Source organism: Mauremys reevesii, linkage group 2, assembly GCF_016161935.1.
Source record: "Mauremys reevesii isolate NIE-2019 linkage group 2, ASM1616193v1, whole genome shotgun sequence".
Classification (NCBI taxonomy): domain Eukaryota; kingdom Metazoa; phylum Chordata; order Testudines; family Geoemydidae; genus Mauremys; species Mauremys reevesii.
In genome coordinates, this window is record NC_052624.1 from 175,398,234 (window position 1) to 175,420,655 (window position 22,422).

The following is a 22,422-nucleotide window of genomic DNA, read 5'->3' on the forward strand; positions in this document are numbered from 1 at the left end:
GAAAGGTTACAATGGGGTTGAATACAGCTGCATTTTAATGCTTTTTGGATAGTAGTTTGCCCCATGCAAAGAAAACTTCAAACAATAGTGTAATTATTTAACAGGCTGTCTTCCATCCCACCCCCAAAACAATCATTACCATGTTGTAATCAGTACGGTGCTTAGAGACCACTAGCTGCAATGCATGTGCCTGCAAAACCCTGCAAAGCTGTTGTTAAAGAAGGAGGACTATTCCCTGAGCAGTCTGATTTTTGTTTGTTTTCTATAGGACCCTAATAAGTGGAGACCTCTCTTCTCTGTCCTTTCTCCCTTAGCCTATCCTCACAGACTGGCTGACCTTATCTTGGCATGCAGAAGGTGAATGTGGCCTCTGGGTTGTAGTTAAATGTTAAGGAGAATTAATATTTCAAGTAGAGTATCTTCAGGAATGAATATTTAATTTCCCTGAAGGCTGGTAACATGTGAAAGTGATGTTATGTGGGGTTTGCCTATCCACTATTTTCTCTGGGTCATGTCCTTTCCTTCTTTTGCTCCACTGCTCCTCCTTCCCTCTTCCCCCCGTAGTGGGGTGGTTACCCTGCTCCTGCCTGGAGGGGTTAAAAACAGCCTGGGAGAGGGCTGGGGCTGGGGCAAGCAGCTCCAAGGCTGATTGGGGAAGCAGCCTCACTGGGGCCGTGCCCCAGTCGGGGCCCAGCTGGCCCTTATAAGAGGGCAGTGGGCCAGGAACAGACAGTCTTTTTCTGCCTCTAGAGAGGGAAGGGCTTGGCTGCTTAGGAGCTCACAGGGTACCTCGAGTGGTGCAGGGCTGGGGGAAGGCTAGAGGAGCTGGGGAGCTCTGGCCTGGAAACCACCCAGGCTGCAGGCCTTGTTAAAGGCCCAGAAGGGTACTGGGGTTGCTGAGGGCAGCCCCGGGGTAGGCCAAGGCAGCAGGTCCAAACCCCCTTGCCTGTGATGAGTAGGCTGATACTGCAGTCTGCCCCAGTGAACGGAGGCTAGATGGTGACTGGCAGTAGCCTGATACTGAGGTGAGGTGGGGATAGGGGGTTGGGGGTTCTCCTGAGTGGGGAAACCCAGATTGGGGGTTGCTGCAGTGGGCAGAACCCCTGGATAAAAAGGGCACCAGGGTCCAGGAGGGACATGGGGGCAAGCAGGACACTGGACTGCAGAGGGCACTCTGGAGCTGGAAAAAGAGCGAATTCCCAGGAAACCAGCAGGAGGTGCCGTGGGGGTGTCTCTCTCACGGTTACAGCCCTCCATAGAGAGGTCTATGAATTCCAATGAAAGATGATAGAAGGACTTGCATGTCTGCTTCTGTTTTAATTTTGAATCTGAAGTTGTTGATTATATTTGATGTGGTTTTCTTACCAGACACCTACTGGGGGAATTCCTGGGGCGGAGGAGGAACAATGGAGAATCAAAGGATCAGCCAACAGGCAATGACCAATTTTTAAAAAAACCTATCTAAGCATTTGTAAAAACTTGTCCTCTGAACAAGGCCTATAATCAGGGAGTGTTTGGGGAATTCAAAGTTCCTGTGAGACAGAAAGTGCCTGCAGAGCTACAGTACAGTACAATGTGAACTCAGATGTTAATGAACTGTGTAGGCAAGAGGACTATCTTATTATAAATGACACTGCACCCTTTTTTTTGATTGGGACTGTATCTGAGGCTAGAAAATGCAAACTGACCCATGCCCAAAAGTTATAGAAACCATCCTCTGACTAAAATCTTGCTGGAAAACTGCCCTCTTAAAGGAGGATTTAGTCTTGTCAGACACACACCTAGACATGCTTTAAATGCCAAAATCCAGGAGTGATAAAGTTAAACCTGCAGTTCCATCCTCCTCATGTCTGTTTCTGGTATTAGAGGATTCTCCTTCAAGCCATAACTTTCATCCTGCTAGGGTTCTAGTGGGTAAGACAGCTTGTCAAGAGGCAGTGACAGAAATATTTGATGTGGTGGTTGAATTTATTTCACAGTAGATACAACGGGGATATCTTAAAATATCCTCAGTCATGTTTATCAGACCATATTTCCACCTTCAGAGATAGTGTTCTTTTAAAGGCGCTTCATTGTTTGTGTTCAGTTGTCTTGTAGTGGTGGATGAGGGTAACTTTTTTTTTTTTTTTTTTTAATTTGTTACCTTACAGATGGATACATTTGTCCACTTTTGGCCATTTTCCTCGGGGAGCTTAGAATAAAAGCTGGGCCAGCCAAACTTAAGGCTTTTTTTTTTTTTTTTTTTTTTTTTTGCCCAGCAACATCTTTGTTGCTGTGTAAATTTGCACACTTGAAAGGTCTTGGGAGAAGAGTTACACTAGAGATTAAAAATGTAAGTGAATGCACACCAGGTTTGCTTGGCTTGTTTGATATTTGTTAGTGGATTGGAGTAATTTCACTAATTTTTGGCAATGTGCATCATAGCAGGTAACACAAAATGCAGGGGGAAATGATTGTAGTAAATGACTGGCGTAGATTACAAAAGAATTATGAAGTGAGTTGAAAGACTGTCCCACTGTAGTACTTATTCCTAACTGCAATACATGACACATGCTATGGCAGCTGTTTGTCTAACCAGGATACTGGTCTACTCTGAGGCTCATTCAGTCTGACAATACAAAAGAAAAAGCAATTTCTTAGACCCAAATCCTCAGGGCCTCAAACACAGTGAGATCATTGCAGCTCTGCTGTAGAGGGAAGGCAGGATGGTAAGAGCTCATGCAGGTGGTTGGCACCTCCCTGCACACTATGGGAGCTCCCAGCAAAGAAGCCCATTGTTGGATGTAGAGCTGTTCCTCCATGAGTGGAGCAGGGCCGCCCGGTGTGGGGTGGGGCAATTGGCCCCAGGCCCTGGCCCCTACAGGGGCCCCCACAAGAATATAGTATTCTATAGCACTGCAACTTTTTTTTATGGAAGGGGCCCCTGAAATTGCTTTGCCCCAGGCCCCCTCAATCCTCTGGGTAGCCCTGGAGTGGAGAGGGATAAAGGCTGTAGAAGCTTTAGGCTACGTTAGTGACAAGAAACAATGCTTTTGCTGCTCTGTAGTGTGTTTTGGGGGTGAGCATGTGGGAGGAGATCTCCTCCCTTTGTTCCCATGGAGTTGATGAATGTGCTGCCAAATTAAATGGGTCTTGGGTCTCTTTGGGCTTGTCAGACTTCATATTCAGCTGGTCTGAGGTAGAGAACTTACTTAAAACTGCATGTGAATTGACCATAATGGGGAGGTGGACGGAGGAAGGATGTTTAGAGACTGACAAGGTTTGATCAGATGACAGTGTTGCAATATGTCACCACTTCGTGTGAAAGTGGCATTGTGTCATACTGCGCTCATGGAGACCTGTTCCATTGTGAATGGGTGGAGTTCCCAACCCCACTCTGCACACATGAATTAGCATTCAAAGTAAGCACACGCACACGAGTGCCCGAACAGAGGGAGAGTGCATCTTAACACCCTGCACGTTAGATCCAACAATGGGCTTCTTTGCTGGGAGCTCCCATGGTGTGCAGGGGGTGCCAACCACCTGCACAAGCTCTTGCCATCCTGCCTTCCCTCTACAGCCGAACTGCAATGATCCCACTCTGTTTGGACACGCATGTGCTTACTTTGAATGCTAATTCCTGTGTGCAGAGTGGGGTTGGGAACTCCACCCATTCACAATTATAATGGCAGCTTCCCCTGAAAAACTGACATCAAGGGGAAGCATAACAAGCAATTGCCCTAAAACGTTTGCTCAGTGAAACTTGCTCGAGGGCAGGGGGTACTTGACGCTGTGGAGGGCCTTTCTCAGACCATCTGCACCCAGGTGAATGTCCATCGAACAGCTCTCTCTGTCCAAGTGCCAGGAAAAGATTGCCTCAGATAGTCTGACCCCCAGCTATTTATGCCTCAAATAACAAAGAAAAGACTGATTTGTAAAATTGTTGTTTATTTACAATGTTAAGTGTTACAGGAAAATCAGTTTAAAAAGTCAACACCTTTTTGTGTTTTTCAAAGTTGCAGCATTTTGGTGTTTAAAATACATGTAAAGAACTCAGAATATACCTGATTCCAGTCTTTCTGGTGGTTTGGATTGGTAAGGTGATGCTTTTATATATTTCTATTTCTTTTTTTCAGCCCTTTGAATGTTTTCAAGTAAGGCAATTTTTTTTCCTTTTAAAATTAGGCTTCAACAAAACAAAAGACAATCTTTAAATTACTCTGAAAACCAAACCCAGATAAAACTTTAACCATTGAATGCTGATGTTTTCCAGACTGCCAGTCAAATGAATGTTTAGGAACATATTCATGCTCTCTGCACCCAAAGGTTATGGATTCTATTCAGACTAAACTCAGGATTCCGTGTTGGGCCACAAAACCTCTTCGTTGCCTACCTTTATATTGTGGGTCTGAGATTAACTTGCATGACACCCCAATTAATAATTATGCCTTCTGACTCTGGAATCTTGCTCCTGATATGAGGCTAAAATGACTTCTGGTAATGTCTGAGAGGCAGAGTGACAACTCTGACTATATGAAAAATCATGGGACTTCCTGTCAACTCTGCTTTGGTGACCAGTGGTGCCTAGGCACTAGCTCATAAGTCTAATAACCCATCATTTCAATTTACTTCAATTCATTGACCAGCTGCCTCCGCCCGCATCTAGTCAGTTGACCTGCTTTTGTCTGTGCCCATCACAGCTGGAGACATTTCTCATACAAAATCTACACCTGCAAAGTCTTCCAAAGTTTTACCCACATTTAAAGAGCTCACACTTCCCAGGTGATGTTTGCAATGTTGTTGTAGCCATGTTGGTCCCAGGATATTGGAGAGACAAGATGGATGGGATGATGTCTTTCAGTGACCTGAAAAAGAGCTCTGTAGATTGAAAGCTTGTCTCTCCCACTAATAGAAGATATTACCTCACCCACCTTGTCTCTAACTTCCCATTTCAATCCGATTCACTAGTTGCTCACTTCTTGGGATTTTTATAATGTTTATTGGAGAGAATTGCCAAGCAAGGTCTCTCTGAAGTGCCAACTTAAGCTATTCATCCATGCTGATTAATTCTGAATTTAGATTATTGTGGGGTTTTTTTTGTTTTGTTTTTTAACATGTCTGGGAAGGGTGAGACTTTCATTGTGGACAGAATGAAGACATCAGCTCAAGGAGGAGCAAGAATGTGGCTGTGATATGCAATGAGCAGGAGTTAGAAGATATTCCAGTGCCATTTATATAAATACTTGACTACTGCATAGGGTGACCAGATGTCCCGATTTTATAGGGACAGTCCTGATTTTGGGGTCTTTCTTATGTAAGCAGAGTCAGGATGAGCCCTACCCTGACATCTGGTGGTAAATTATGAGGAGTGGGCAAAGGAATTTCAGGAATGCACATTTGCATTGGTAAACCCACTCCACTTAGCATAACACACAGCAGCATGGGATGGTTATTTTCACAGCTGTGGAATCCCCAATTTCTTTGTTATTGGGGCAGGAAGGAAAAAAAGGGCTGTTACCTTAATTATGTGAATGAGGAACTATGAGACTGCTTTATGACAGAAATGACTCAACCTACATTAAATAGTACTTGCTAGACAAGGGACATGGGTTCCAAAACCCAGTGAAGAGAGAGAGGTTGGGGACTGGTGTGTGTACCTGATGATATGGGCCCCTTTTGAGGGCCTGGAACACCAATTGCACTTCCTCCTCTCTCCACTGTTAAAGAGCAGAGCTAATTTTGAATCCTTTAGGAGTCCATCTAGAGGTTGCTGACCTGAATTCACGTTGGGCCATGTGGCACTGGGGCTCTCCTACTACAAGTTGAAATCACTAAGAGCTGAAATCACTAAAAGAGCTAAGCTTACTGAGCTGAGATCACTGAGTGCTGTGTTAAGTAGTGGGAGAGCCTGAAGATCTATCACCAAGCAGCTGGCAGAGCGGAGCAGTCTGCAGCACGTTGGAGCAGCCCATGGAACAGTGAGCAGTGTGGAGCGGTTTGCGGGGACAGCTGACGTGGTTCCCGGGTCTGCTGAAGGAGCGGCACAGCTGGTGGAGTGGAGCCAGTCGTGGTGAAGGCTGCAGCAGAACTCCACGGAGAAGCGGGGCAGTCAGCCCTGGCCCACGTAAGGTGTCCCTTAGCACCCTTTGTGCGTGACCCCCCCCCCCCATTTCCACCCAGGCTGGGGGTGGTAAAACTCTGCAGATAAACTTTTGAACTCTGGGGTGGCACTGACCAGAGACTGAGACTTTTGGGTTGTTGGACTTTGGGGTGATTGGACTTAAGACCCTAAGGACAGTGCCAAATGTACTTGGAGGTGGGTTTTGCTTATGGTTTGTGTATAGTCCTGTTTGTGGTGTCTCTCCAACGTGATGCCGCATTGTTTCCCTCCTTTATTAAAAGGATTTTGCTACACTCAGACTTCGTGCTTGCGAGTGGGGAAGTATTGCCTCCTAGAGGCGCCCGGGGGGGTGGTAGGTAATTGTCCCAGGTCACTGGGTGGGGGCTCGAGCCGGTTTTGCATTGCGTTATTGAAACGGACCCCCTGGATACTGAACCCGGCCCTTGTTGCTGCCAACTTAGAGGGGCAGAAGGGTTACACTTATATAGGCTCCCATTTACACCTTTCCCTCTGCACCCCCACCCCATCCTGATTTTTCACACTTGCTGTCTGGTCACCCTACTACTGCAGCTAGTTTTGGTCATCTGATTTATTAAGACATTGCATAGTAACAAGGCTGCTTAAATGAGCTGTCTGTGCTGCAGTGGGGATTTCAATCTTCTGCTTCAGTATAATGGTTGCATTCAAGCAGTCAGAGTCATAACTAGAAGAGGTCCAAATCGGGGATCCGACTCAAGGTCGTCCCTATCTATGGTGGTGCCCTACGCAGCCCAAACACCTGCACCCTCTCTGCGGGGGTGGCGGTCGGCCATTCTGCTGGGGGGCTGGCCTCTCTGGGGGCGGGGGGAGAGGAGCTGCACTCAAGGGCTGCAGGGGCAGCAGCTGTGAGCGGGGAGCAGCAACAGGGCAGGGAGGCATGGGGGATTAGCGGTGGGCCTGGCACCAGCAGCAGGAGTCGGGCCCGCACACACCGGTGGCAGCAGGAAGCAGAGCGGCCCGGCCCAGCCCACTCCGCTACGCTTCCCTCCCCAGCTCTCAGCCCTGTCGCTTGGGTCAGGGGGCTTGGAGGAAGGGGTCAGGCCTGCCCCTGCACTCAGCGGCGGCGGTGGTGGTGGGAAGTGCAGCAACGCAGCTGGTAGCTGGCAGAGCAGGCTGGGGCCCGGTCGCTCTGCTTCCTGCCCCCGCTGCTGCTGGTGAGTGCAGGGGCAGGCCTGACCCCTTCTGCTGGCTCCAGTACCCCTGTTAATCCTGTGGGCTGCATTGCTCGGGGGAAGGAGTGGAATGGGGGCAGGATAGAATCAGGGGTGGCTCTAGACATTTCACCGCCCCAAGCATGGCGTCATGCCGTGGGGGGTGCTCTGCCACTCGCCGGTCCCGCGGCTCCGGTGGACCTCCCGCAGGCGTGCCTGCTGAGGGTCCACCAAAGCCGCGGGACCAGCGGACCCTCCGCAGGCAAGCCGCCGAAGGCACCCTGCAAAGCCGCCCTCCCGGCAACCGGCAGAGCGCCCCTCGCGGCATGCCTCCCCAAGCATGCGCTTGGTGTGCTGGGGCCTGGAGCCGCCCCTGGATGGAGTGGGGGGGCTGGCCACTGCGTATTCTGCATATGCCTAAGGATAGCCCTGATCTGACTGTCTTCAGACAGGCCCATGGGCTTGCAGGCACACATTCAGACTGAACTCTGAAATGACCCCATCCCATGCCTTACAATTCTTCCCACTGATCGAAAATGTCCATCCTCTCCTACGTTACCCCATCACCTCAATCTGCTCCTTTTCTTATTGCTCCCAAGTCCCTAGTGTGTCTGCTCCTTCTTCCTTCCACTAATATCTCTACTCACTTAAAATGGTGTCTGCCTGCATACGCTATTCCCTAAGGCAGTTGACTGTCTCTTTACATGTGGTACTTCTGGGGTCATGGGCTCAGCCAGAAGAGAGAGTGGAGTCTTCAGGCAGACTGTCCGAGAGAATTTGAGGACAGGGGTTTGGAAGTTCTCCCATCCCTTCAGTACCTCAGCTTCTCAGGTGCTCACCTCAACAAGCCAATCAGAGATGAGGAAGGGCCATCAATAGCATTCCTACAAAGCTTTCTGAACTTGTAGGAGCTGCTGGGTTGGGATTGATGTCCATTATCCAGTAAAGGGTAGTAAAAAATTAATAGAGAGGTGGGGTTTTTTTTGTTTGTTTTGAGTTGGCAATGTTTCCATATAAGAGGGGTTTGAAGAAGCTAGAACTACTTAGTTTGAAAAAGAGAATTAGAGGAGATGTGCTCTGCCCCATTTCATAATATGGGAATAGGGTGGGATGGGATAGGAATACGGGAATAATACAGGAATAGGATGGGCAAATGCAAAAATAAATAAATGCAATGGATATGGGGAAATACTTCTTAAAAAGCAATGGCCAGTTAACCTGGGGAACTCACTGCTGCTGGGTGTTACTGAGGTGAATAGGTTGGTGAGAGAAAATAAAATTGACTAATAGCAGTTTAGCATTTATTTGACTAAGAATAGTATCTGTAAAGATAAAATTACAAGGGACAATGATCTCCATACTTCAAGGCACAACCAGTTTAATAGCGACAGATAGGAAATCTCCTCCATCCCTCTTTACAGAATACAGTAGCACAATCGGCTACTTTTTTACATCTTCATATGGTACGTTCTTCTAGTGACTGCTGGAGACTGGGCCGGTGGGCTACTAATCAGTTCTGATATGGCAATTCCTATAGGATGTGCCCTGGATTCTGTGGGATTCACTCCTTTTAGGTTCAATTTATTTTCCGGAGTCCTCTCATATGGCATGGGAATTTGATTCATATGCAGGCTGTTTGTGCATTGGTATTTTCCTTCACATGCATTTGAGACTCTTTGTGGCTTTTAAGGACCTGTCCTCACTAGGTTAGTTTTTAAATTGAGTTAAAAATCATGGGATTTCCTGTCAACTCTGCTTTTGTGACAAGTGGTCAAAGAATTTACTCAGAAATTCCTCCTAGCTTTAACTGGACCAACTAGCTCGCTCTAAAGTACAGCTCCTTTGTCTCGACTAGAGTTCTCAGAGGAGTTAATTAAATGGAGTTAGGTAACGGCATCTAACATCACGCCTTTACACCCTAATCTAGACAAGGCCAAAGAGACTGTAGGCCTGGTCCAAAACCCACTGAAGTCAACAGACTCCTGTTGTCTTCAATGAGTTTTGGATTAGGCCCTATGTGCATAAAGCAAACGTGTGGTGCATATTTCTGTGCGTGCTGAAGTTGTAAATGTGGGGCACAGGGACTATGGCACTAATTATTCTGTCATTAGTTGCATTATTTTCCAGAAATGAAAATATCATCTATGATGATGGAGGGAGGTTTGATGTCCTCGGGACTGACACATGATGGAGTGTGTTTGAGAGAGGCTGTGAAGGGGCAGAACAGAGGTGCTAATGGAGTCGGGCACTGGTATGAATTATCTATCCCGTTTGATTTCCATAAGTGGTCTTGACTAAATTAGTCAAAACAGGTTGACCACTCAGCTGCCTTTCAGCTTAAGTCAGCAGAGTATGACACAGGTATTCTGGAGGCCCTCCATGCACATAGGATGTGCCAAAACCTTTTAGTCTGAATAAAACCCTACCTTCTGAAGGCTACCATGAAAATGTGACCACTCTTTGGGTTTCCCAGTGAAATGTTTTGTAAGGCATTGTGTCAGCATTAGAGATTGACGAATGTACCTTTTTGCATGTGGGAAGGGGATGATGCCTCACATGGCCTCTCTCATTTTGATGGTGATCTTGGACAAAGCACTTAAAGCTACACACTGTTAAAATCTAAATAGCAATACATTAATAAATGTCTGGTATAAAGACCTGATAAATGTAACCAAACTGAGTCAGAGTTTACACTAAAACTGTGTCTTGTAACTCAGTCTCTTTTTATTTAGAAAAAGTGAAAAATACTACAATGTAGTATTGAGTTACTGTACTTATTGTGCTTTCTTATTGTTCAGTACCCCATTGGCTGCAGTGAAGTACTCTTTATGGAAACCATTCCTGATTTCTGTCACAGGAGGGACCTTCTTCATATCGGTTCTTGAAGGCCTTTTCTGGTACGTCTATAAAGAGCAAAATCCCAAGGTAAATAATTGCTTTAATTTAGAAGAAGTGTGTGCGCGCGTGCGCACACACACACTACTACTTACAATTAATTGTAAAAGTTTGACTTGAGCTCTCAGCTGTTCTCTAGAGGCAAATACGTATCCGCTTACAGGTTGAACTAAGGGAGCTATGCTATGTACAATACAGGAAGTCTTTATTGGCATTACTGTAACACCTAAAGATCTCAACTGAGGCAAAGGACCCATTGTGCTAGGCACTGTATGGGCACACAGAGTAAGAAAGAGCCCCTGCCCCAAAGACTGAAATAAACAACACAGGCCAAGGAAGTGCTATTATCCCCATTTTCCATACGAGGAATTGAGGCACAAAGAGACCGTCCAAGGTCTATGGCAGAGCCAGATCTTTTGAGTCACAGTCCTAATACTTGACTACCTCACAGGGCTATTGTAAGGTGCTCAGATACTGGAGTGATAAGAACCATATAAAAGCCTAGACAGGGAAAAAAGTAAAACATTTCACAAAGGCCACCAAATGGCTGTAAGATACCACCATAATGGGTGCAGGACAGGAACCCTAATAGAACAGGATGATGGGTCACTTCTGCTTAGACCAGAACCCTTGAGCTACTGTGTTCTGCGTACGGTACACATCACTGTGCCTTTCACTGACTGTACTTTATATATCTCATTTAATTTTCTTCCCTTTTGATTTAAAAAAAATCTTTATTTTAAGCAAACATTTATTTTAACAAGTACTGTATCAGAGGGGTAGCCGTGTTAGTCTGTATCCACAAAAACGAGGAGTCTGGTGGCACCTTAAAGACTAACTGATATATTTCGGCAAACCTCGCCCTGTTTATTTTAAGACCTCAGCAGGCTCCAAAGTCCATACTGTAGAGCTGATATTTTTAAATGGTATGTTTTAACTTTCCTGTCACCTGTAATTTCTAAAATTATTTTTCATTTACAAACTTGAGAAATGTATTGCACCTGACACTTCTTCAATTTGATGCTCACTTTTAGAGCTAAGCACCAATGCCTGTTGACTTTTTCTAACAATGCTCTTTCTAATGATGCTCTTTCTATATTAAACATTTATAGAGGTTCCTTTTCTTTCACCTGCCTCTCCAACCTCTAGCCAGAGTCCTTTACTTAGAACTAGCAGTGTTTGCGGATGTATGACCCATATTTCTTTGACTCACATAAAACAGTTTGTGGTCTCTCAATAGGCCTGTTTATCATCCCAACTGGTAAATGAGAAACTAGATGTTAATGGGCATGCATTCTACTGAGGAAAATGCAGACAAGTTTAAGTGGGCATCTATGCTGATCAGCAGTTAATCTCTTTTCAATAATTTATTAATAATTATATTAATTTTTTTTATGAGTCTAAATACTGATTTCAACAAGATCAGGGGCTATTGTGTTGTCTTTGACTTACCTGAAGAGATTAAGTAAGGCACATCTAAACTGGCAGTTACATTGCCGGCAGTTATGTTGCCGGCAGTTACAGGGCCGCTCAGAGTGCTGAAGGGAAACCTCTGTTGTGTGTTCACACTACTAGCTGTCTGCGCAATAGCGTGTTCGCACTTGCATCAGTATTCAGAGCGGTGCACTCTGGGCAGCTATCCCACAGAGCATCTCTTCCTCTTTTGCTGCTAAGAGTTGTGGGAAGGCGGAGGGGGTCGCAGGGCATCTTGGGTCCTGTCCCAAGGCCCTGTGATGCATTGCTTCGCATCCCAGCAATCCCTCTGTTTCTGTCCACATTTGGCGCCATCTTTCAACGGTTTGTGTACTGCACGCTCTGCCTCTTCAGTCTGCAGGAATGGATCCTGCACTGTTGACCAATATGCTGTTCGCTGTCATTAACACATCACAAGTGGCAGTGGAGTTATTCCTTAAACTACAAAGGCAAGCGGAGTTCAACATTGATCTTGCCACACATAGTAGCTACAACACGAGATTGCTTGTGGCATTCATGAAGGTGCTGGCCACACTGGAATGCTGCTTTTGGACTCAGGAAACCAGCACTGAGTGGTGGGATCACATCGTCCTGCATGTCTGGGATGAGGAGCAGTGGCTGCAGAACTTTCAGCTGAGGAAAGCTACATTCATGGGACTGTGTGATGAGCTTGCCCCAGCCTTGTGGTGCAAAGACACGAGAATGAGAGCTGCCCTGTCGTTGGAGAAGCGTGTGGCGATTGCACTGTGGAAGCTGGCTACTCCAGACTGCTACCGATCGGTCGCTAACCAGTTCGGAGTAGGAAAGTCAGCCTTTGGACTTAAGTTGATGGAAGTGTGCAGGGCCATTAATTGCATCCTGCTCTGAAAGATCGTGACTCTGGGCAATGTGCGTGATATTGTGGATGGCTTTGCACAAATGGGCTTTCATAACAGCAGAGGGGCAATAGGAGGCACACACATTCCAATTCTGGCACCAGGCCACCGAGTACATTAATCGAAAGGGGTATTTCTCAATGGTTTTTCCAGGCACTTGTGGATCACTGTGGGTGTTTCACGGACATTAATGCAGGCTGGCCCAGAAAGATGCATGACACGTGCATCTTTCGGAACATTGGCCCGTTCAGGAAGCTGCAAGCAGGGACTTTCTTCCCGGACCAGAAGATCACCGTAGGGGAAGTGGAAATGTCCATTTTGATCCTGGGAGACCCCGCCTGCCCCTTAATGCCGTGGCTTATGAAGGATCACATGGGGCACCTTGACAGCAGCAAGGAGAGGTTCAACAGACTGAGCAAGCAGAATGACTGTTGAGTGTGCTTTTGGCTATTTAAAGGCCCACTGGTGCTGCCTATATGGGAGGCTGGACCTGGCCGATGACAATATTTCTATGCTTATAGCTGCTCCATAATATTTGTGAAGGGAAGGGTGAAAGCTTCACTCAGGGTTGGACCACTGAGGCTCAGCACCTGGAGGCTGAATTTGAACAGCCAGAGACCAGGGCTATTGGAGGGGCACAGCATGGGGCCATAAGAATCAGGGATGCCTTGAGGAAGCAATTTTGAAGCTGAAATCCACTAATATTTGTTGCTATGCTTAGGAGTGTAGTGCTTGTCATGCTAGGAGGTGAGTGTGATTAGTGCAGACGATGCACTATGAAGGTTTTAAGAAAATTGCCTGTTGCTTTGCAGGGCTCTGTTTGCTTTCAGTTGATGGAATAAAGATTGCTTTCAAACCCAAACAATTCTTTTTTATTAAAAAACAACAATCGGAGAAGAGAGACAAACAAAAAAACACCTCAGCACTGTGGGGGATGGGGGAAGGAGGGGTCCCGGGATAGTTAAAGATTTGTGTATGTCCAGGTATCATATGCAGCCATGTCCTTTGTAGTACAGTGCAGCGGGTACTGTTCTACTGCAGAGGGATGGGTATTGAGTGCAGTGAGTAGTGGGAGTCCACAGGGCTGGACTGTGATGGAGCAGGAGTGGAATGCAGCGGGTACAGACTGGAGCCAGGAGGTTGATAAGAGTGTGTTGGTGGTGTCGGGAGGGCACATGGGAAAGAGTTTTGCGACAGCAGCTGCAAGGGCGGGTGGGCGTGGAGCTGCTCAGCTGGCAGTGCTAGTAGCGCCTGGAGCGTGTCTGCTTGGTGCTCCATAACCTTAAAGAGCTGCTTTGTTCTGGTGCACCACGTTCTCCTTTCGGTCCCTCTTCTCGCTGTCCTGCCACTCCTTCAATTCATGTTTTTCAGCCACGGAGTGCATCATAACATCACACAGAAAGTCCTCTTTAGTTTTTCGTAGCTGCTTTCTAATTCTGCGCAGCCATTCAGCTGGCAATAACAAAGAGGGAGGCTGGGCTCCCAAGGTTATCTCTGTGAAGCCAAAATGCAACATTTTACAGAAATAGTATTGTTTGCAACACGCAGACCACTGATTCAGTGATTTAAAACACAGCCACTATTCACATACCTGTCACTAACTGGCTGACCCCAGGCAAGCACATAGGAGCCACAAGACCCCCAAAATGGTGAGTAATCGCAGGGGAAATCACTCCTCCCAGACCCTGCTATACACTGGGCATGTAGCTCTTGGGGAGAGGCAGCATTGTAGGGGGGGACCTTATAATCATTACTGTTCCATAATGAACACAGCCTGTGGAAAATGTGGGAAGATATCTCGCTGCTGAGGGTGAGCAAGGAATCAAGGGAGGGTCTTCTCCAAGACTGCGGCTTCCACCCTGGCCTTTATGTGGCTTGCCTATGTGCAGCAATGGTCCCCCAGGGTGATGGCAAAGTAGTGCGGGAAAGTTAACCTTAATAGGGCAAGAAACACAGAAGTTCTGCCAAAGAAACTGTGGCAGCAGATTGCCCAGTAGTTCCATGAGAGTTTCCTGGAGATCTGAGGCAGATTCCTGTGAAGTGATGGAGTCAAACAACACCCTGTTCTGTTGCTCAGACTCGGCATGTGGTGGTATGTGCATCATATAGACACAAGCCTGCTTTCTGCAACCCTCCTGCCCCCAAGAACTCGCTTCAGCAGTTCCCAAAATCAAAGCCACTTATCAGGGGCTTCCTCTCCTGTTTGTGCTTCACCAAGTTCTGACCACTGTGACTGGCTAGCCTCCTCTGGGGTAGAGAAGGGCTCCTGGCTGCATGTATCTCTGGCCTCCGAGTCATCCTCTGCCTCTGGGTCCCCCTCCTCCTCCAAGATTTCCTCTTCCTGGCTCGGTCCGCTATTGACTGTCACACGAGTCACCAAAGTATCCAGAGTGGTCTTCGCAGTGGAGGTGGGGTTGCCACTGAGTATTGCATCCAGCTCTTTGTAGAACCGGCAGCTTGTGGGCACAGCACCAGGAGGACGGTTTGCCTCCCGCACCTCGTGGAAGATGTTTCTCAGCGCCTTCACTTTGACCATGCACTGCAGTGTGTCCCAGTCATGGCCCCTTTCTGTCAGGCATCGTGAAATCTGTCTGTAGGTATTATAATTCCTACGGCTGGAGCGCAGCTGGGACTGGACAGCCTCCTTTCCCCAAATGCTGATGAGGTCCAGCAGCTCAGCATTGCTCCAAGCAGAGGCTCGCCTGGTGCATGGAACAGGCATGGTCACCCAGAAAGATGCGCTGAGACCACTGCACGCATCACCGAGCAAACGGGAAGGGGACTTTCAATAGTCACAAGGAATTTAAGGGGTGGAGCACCTGAGGGCAGGGCAGTAGAGTTCAAATCGATGACCAGAGAGGTGAGAACAGGCATTGTGGGACACCTCCCAGAGGCCAATTGCAGTGCTGTAATCAACCAGGATGTCTACACTGGCACTGTGGTGCTGTAGCCCTGGCGCAGAAACCTGTATGCTTCTTGCTGGAGTGGGCTGGTGTGTGGTTTTATTTTTTTTTAATTTTTATTTATTTATTTACAGTGCCGCAACTGCGCAGTTTCTGCACATTAATCGGCCTGGCCATTTGTACACCTCAGGAGTTACACAGCAGAAAGCTGCTTTATTGTGCAGAAACTTGCCAGTGTAGACAAGGCCTAAATGTAGAACTTCCAAAAACAGATACTGCTACGCATTTGTGTTTAGACTGGGGAAACGTGTAAAATGATATCAAAATTCCACTCTTTCTTTCTTGGAGTTTTGTACCCTGAATCAGCTTTTCAAAATTTAAAAATTATATGGAGAAAATGTAAGGATGGGGAAAAAATAAGAAATGTATTTCAATTTACTTCTGCATTAGGATGATATTTCCAAGCATGCATTTAAAAATAAAAGTAAAATGAAACTAATGCCTCAAAACCTGTTCAGTACACATTGAACACCGTTTAAATTGTATGGCTAGGAGCTGAGACCTGGTACCTGTTGGATGTGTGACCTACTAGGGAGTTGAATTAAACTATGATCCTGCATGAAAGGCTATTGGTCCAAATTTTTTTATCTGATCAATTGGCTACAAGGATGTAATTTGAGACATAGCTCATTGTTGGCCCCATCTGATGCCCAGTTCTTCCACGGGTATTGGATAAGGCATTTTAATATACACATCACTCACTTAGCCTGATTTTTTTCTCAATTTGCAGCCATTACAACAGGGTTATCCAGTGATAAAAGGTTCGTTGTATTAAAACCGCACCAAATTCAGTTTTTGAGACTGGAACTTGCATTTTGCAGAGACTGCTTTTTTTTTTTTTTTTTTTTTTTAAGATATATTAAGCATAACTACCTTTTTGCCCAAACTCTGCTCTGTTGCATAGTTGCAAATGCAGAGTACCCCACCCCCCAACTTCAGTGGGATTGCTCCAAATTTAAAATGATAATTAGTGGAATTGAGAACATAATTTGGCCTCCTGCATTTAACTAGTTGGATAGAATTCATTGAAAGAAGGTCTGGTTTAAATCCTAAATATCTGTTAAAAGTTGTGTTAATAGTTTTTAAAAAACACAAACAAAAATAAATGCAGGGATGAAATTCTGGCCCCACTGAAGTCCAATGGAAGTTTTGCCATCGATTTAAATGGGGCCAGATTCCTTGATAGATACTTAGACAATTTATCAGGTAAATCTGACACTTTATGATTAACTGATATAAATTGTCCAGTTAGGAATAGCTATAACTTTGTTTTGTTTTAAAATGTATTTTGCAGTTTATTATACAGAATTCTCCATTTAATGCCCCTGTTTTTCATGAGAATTATCTTCTGTTCTCCATCAATAAAGTTGCATAGGGTTTTGGATATTCCTGCATATTTTCTACATCTATTCTAAATATGTCCTATTGCTTATTTGCATGTACTTGATTTTTCTTTATCTGGGGTGGAGTGGTGCCTTTTTTTCATTTTTATGACTTTTATATTTAAAAAAAGGTTTTTTTTTTAAAAAAAAGGAAAGAATCCATGACAATTATTCATTACTCTTAGAATTGCCTACTATGATATTTCATATTGTCTATTGCATCTGTATTTTTGGCTTGATTAATCCTGCCTTCACTCATGAGAATAAACCTTATGTTAATAGGCCCATTGACTCCATCAGAACTAATTGCACAAGGAAGGCTGGAAGGATTAGTTACTTCTAACCTGATCCTTTTAGCATTAGTTGCTTCTAGCCTGAATTCACTGAGGTCCTTCTGTTGACTTCAGTCAGGCCTTTCAAAAGTTAACATTTATTATCTGTCACTGTATTTCCTTTGCTATTTTTATTGGCAGTTGAGGGCAGAAAGGAGCTTGCAGAAAGTGCTCAGAACACTGTAGAATTGGGCACTTAATGAGAGAGGAAATGGCATCTCCCTGAACTCAGGATCACTTAATTTTTGAAGGTATGTTTGTTGTTTTTTTCCCACGTAGTTTATCCATATTCCTCAACTGCTATAATAGCAAAAAAACAACCAAACAAAAAACAACAAACATAAATACCCACCAAAAACAAAAAAAAAATCTGGTATTTTCTTTTAATAAAATGCTAACAAAATTTGATTGATTGTATTAAGGTTTCTTATGTCATGGATCAGTCCATTTGGCAAAACATTCCAGATCTCTGATTTCTGGTAGCACAGTGCATAGTGGTATAAATTCACAGAGTTGCACTCATCAGCAAATCAGGAGTTTGATGAATAAATATAACCTGAAATCAGACCTCAGTGTAGGAGTTTTACGTTCCCCAACTTACCTTAATATAAAAGTTTATAAACAGAATAACCAGTGTGGCCATGTATGAAGACTGGAACATGAGGCAACCAAATGGAAATCCACATGGCTTCACAGCAGCACTAAGAGTGTGGATAATGGTGAGCAGAAACTGAATCTGTAAAAGAGAGATCATACATTTTATTTATATAAATTTAGATGAGGTGTGTTTGGTTGGTTTATTACTATTTGAGCATTTTCAGGAGAGAGGATGGTGATCATTTAATCAGGTATTTCCTATGCAATCTCCATATTATAATTTTTTTTTGTAGTTTGTGAGCATTATGTTGGGGGTATTGTTCAGAGGCTATCAGAATTATTCCCATATAAGGTCCAAAGAATTAAGGGTTGGCCATTTTATAGATACTTTTGAAAATACAAGTTTTCTTCCAGGACTGGTTGGCAAACTGGTAGCTATTCTCTTTTAATGGGGCTGGGATGTCCCCTAGAACACTGTGCCACTTACAGCATCATCTTTAAAGCAGAACCTGAGAGAAACCTGATGAATATCTGAGACATGAAGAAGCCGTTTCAAAAGACTGAGCTGAAGATGGCGCATCCATTTTAAAGGAGAAACTAGAAGTCTGGGTCAGGTAGGCGTTGGTTGTGTTGGTGTTGGTAGGCGTAAGAAGACAGCAAATAAAGGAGAAATGAGATGGGGAGGGAGCTGCAAAAGATCTTTATTTTGGATTACCAAACATGGCCTAATTAACTGGATCATATGACCCTATCCAACCAAATGAATTATGCAGTACTCTATGGAACCAATGTACTGTATGTAGTTTTATTTAGAATGTGGCATTATTCTGTTTTAAGTGTGCAGGAAAACAAAAGACCTAAGATGCAGTCCTGATTCAAAGAATACACATTTTCACAAGACCGTTGTAGAGCTTTTTGCTAGTGTCTGTTCCCAAAATAAGAATAAAGAAGTCTTCTTTAAAATGCAAATATGTAGAGAACATTCTACTACCAGTAAGGAGTGCAGCATGATATGTTTTTGAAAGAACACAATTCTTGATGTATTAATGCTGACTACAAAGGGTACATGGCTTTGTGTACTGTATCCAGACTAAAGCAGATTTTTCTAAATCAGCGAATGTTTGTCTTGTGCTCTTGCTGCTTTATGTGATTTTTTTTTTTTTTTTTTTTTTGCATTTTCTTATTGTACTAGGGTTACATTTCCTGCTTTGGAGAGACTTTGGTGCACCTAAGTAGCTGATGCACACCTTTTTTTTTTTAAAGTCATACAATTTTAAAGCTCTATAGGAAAGTTAACTGAAAAGTATATCATTTTAACATCTTTGATAGCTTTTATGACTTTTTAATCAGTGGTGCATTTACAATGATTTAGTAGTGTCCGTTTTCTATGAAGAAGGCCATAAATAATGGGAGGATTTTTTTATGACCTATGGAGTTTCTTCTAGAATCACTTCACACACTAGTGTCATGATATTTATTTAAAAGGCAGCATGTAATGTATCATTTGAAATCTAATATCTCACTGATCATTAATATTCTTGAGTAATGTAGGTATGTGGTATGTATTAAGTGTTATAGCTATATGCTGAAATGATGACTAAAATGTGTTTAAGCCAGGTCTGTCAGGGAAAGGTGGTAAGTAGGTCTGTCCTATACAAAGGAATGCTTGGTCAACAGGCAGAGACAGTGAAGGTCCATTTACATATTAGGTAAACAAAGCTATCAAGCTAATAATCAGGGGAGCAGACAGCTTCTGGAAGGAAAGAGAAACTTTATCTGGGCTATATGGACAGGGAGTTTGAACTTCAAGTGACAAGCCATTGAATCAATTGATTTATAATACAGTAATGTATACAAAGTTCATTGAATAAGCTGTTTTATGAAAGCCTATGACAGACTGGTGATTAATATATATATAAAATATTTAAAAAAACACTATAAGGAATTATAGATATTCATTAATATTAGACTTTACAGTCTGTCCAATCAAAGGGAGAAACAGGTCTCCGCCAGACAGGTGGGAACAGCACAGCTATTTACCCATCTCCTATATAAATTTAAGCATGGTGGAATCAAAACAATGGAAACTCCACTTCTATACCTGGGAGGATGGGAAAAACAGCATGAGGTCATCCTGCCTCTTGAAACAAGGTAATTGAACTTTGGAAGATATAAGCAAAGACAAACCGTCTTTGGCATCCATCACTAGACAGACACAAGCTGTCTTGCAAGCTGAGAAAAATGGGTCCTTTGACCAACAGGGTGGTGAAGTTTCTGGGAACTGAATATAGGTGAGAGAGCTGCTTGGACAAAGATCTTTCACCTAGGAAGACATCATCTTGTACTTCTGTGGAAAGTCCTGACTGAGGAAAAGTCGGCTATGGCTGGGAAGAAGGAAGATTTGGTGAGATCAACCATCTTGAACAAAGTCTGTACCTGACTAAATTGAGTTTTAGACGTTTAGATGCATGTTTTCACTATTATTTGTTTGCAACCATTTATAACTTTATTCCTTTTATTTGACATCATTTTAATCTGTCCCATTATTACTAAATCTGTTTTTATTTTTACTATAAACCAACTCAGTGATTTGTTTGAAGGGAAGGGTTATTTACCCCCAGTTAAATTAATAATCTGCAATGTGCTTTTCTCTCTCTCTCTCTAAAGGATCAAACTAACCTTATTTCTTTGAGAGGTCCTGGAGAGGGCCAGACACCAAACGGTACATGGTTTTGGGAAAATTTCAGGACTGGGAGTGTGTTGGGGTCAGTTTGCTAGTAGTAACTAAGGCTGGTGGAAGCCATGGTGAGACTGTTGTGCTGTAGGCTGGCTGTGAGAGTCAAAATTGCTGATCCAGGGATGTATGGCACATAGACACTTAGAATGTGATCTGCATGCTTGTATGCTGGTTGTTGGCATCCAGTTTGAGGCACAGCAGTAGGGCATTTCAGGCACCCAGGTTTACAAGGCAGGTGGTGACACAGCCCCACATTGGTCTGAATTGTATCCCCAAACATGACACTGTCAAAGTATACTGCATGGCACTATTGCTACATTTGAATCTTAAGTGGCTCAATCCTGGAAAGTACTGCACACAGTGAACGTCTATTGATAGCAAGAATCAGGCCCATTCTATTTACTTGCAAATGTATCCTAAGATTTTTACCCTAAAACAAATACAGAATAAAGGCCAGACTTTTTTTTTAAATAAAAGAAGATTGGCAGCCAAAAAAGTGTGCAAATCTTTCTTTTATGCTGACAAGTTAGTCCACTTTTAAAAAGCTTGTCTCTGACAGTAATCCTACAAGGTTAAAACAATTAATCAGAATTAAACCATAAGTAGAATCAATGTGCTATGTTAAAAACAACAACAACAAAAAAATCTGGAATGAAAATGGCTGTTAAGGTAGGTGCAAAACTCCCATTTCACATCCTTAGCCTTAAAAATAAGGTTTGGTATCTTTTAAGTCAAGTTAATATGTCTGCCTTTTTGCATTTATGAACAGGCTTTACTTAAAGAATAGTTCTGCTCTGAAAATTTACTCCCTAAAAATGGCACGGAGGGAGGAGGGCACATTGATTTTGTTTCCCAGTGATGCCAGATCGTATCTGAAAACTTTACAAGTAAAAGGATGTTTGTTCATTTTTCCGTGTGCGTGTGTTTAACTTCTGTTAGTACAGACAGGTCAAACTGGATTCTCACTGGCTCATGTATAACCAGCAAGGATTCTACAGTAGAACCTAGTTTAACAGTTCTAGTGGTCTTGTGTGAGCCAGAGCTGTATTGACTTAGCTCTAACAGGAGTAAAAAGCAAAAAAAAAAAAAAAATCAGTGAAGTAAGCAGCTGTAACTGCATAAACTGAGGGACTAAGTCTAATGTATAATAAAATGCCTTTTGTATGTACTTATTTTTCAGAGAAGAACCACACTTTAAAAGCCACAGCAATTGGATATTCTACCATCGTGCTTAAATAACTTGCTAAGTACTTCTGTTCCACCCCGTGAGTTCAGTTCAGATGAATTAAGATAGTACTGAATAAACATATTCTTCATGAAAATGGGCTCCGTAGGCCCTGTTCATATTAAGTTTATTATAGTGTTTTGAGGTTGAATTTGGATTTGGCAGCACAATTTGAATTTGACTATACTGAACTCTTATGAGGTTTTTTCACAAGATTTCTGCTTTTGGATCCGATCTGGAAACAAATACTTTGGGGTTGAATTTGGGACAGGAATTTGAATCAGAGGTCCTTCCTCTCCCACATTTCAAAAGATGTATATTCAAGGTTACAGCTTTATACCACCTCCTTTGACAAAAAATCTATTCAAAGTAAAGAGAAAGTGAAATATAAATGTACCAGTTGTGCCTGAGTGAGGTATTTCTTCCACCACAGATACTTGCGCATGGAAGGAATGACAGAAAATCCATAGTAGGAGTACATGAGAACATGGATAAAACTATTCAAAGTGGGTCCAAAGAAACCTGTAAGAATCCAACAAAGAAAACATTTTATTCAGTGGTATCACTGGGGATGGGGTGAAGGATTTTCTACCAGGAAATATGTTCTTAGAATTTACAGGGAGGGACTTTTACTGATCTACAAGGAGTCTCAC

At 43.8% G+C, this 22,422-nt stretch overlaps 1 protein-coding gene across 1 annotated transcript in view; it reads right to left on the reverse strand.

The window, feature by feature from the left end:
- Positions 1-8,763: 8,763 nt before the first annotated feature.
- ELOVL2 (ELOVL fatty acid elongase 2) overlaps positions 8,764-22,422 on the reverse strand; it is a 91,935-nt gene continuing 78,276 nt past the window's right edge. Inside the window, exons 6-8 of the mRNA XM_039526646.1 lie at positions 22,167-22,291; positions 17,812-17,946; positions 8,764-10,193 (exon numbers count right to left, since the gene is read on the reverse strand). Of these exons, the coding sequence (XP_039382580.1) occupies positions 10,065-10,193; positions 17,812-17,946; positions 22,167-22,291 (389 nt within the window). The 3' untranslated portion in view covers positions 8,764-10,064. The remainder of the gene's footprint in view (positions 10,194-17,811; positions 17,947-22,166; positions 22,292-22,422) is intronic.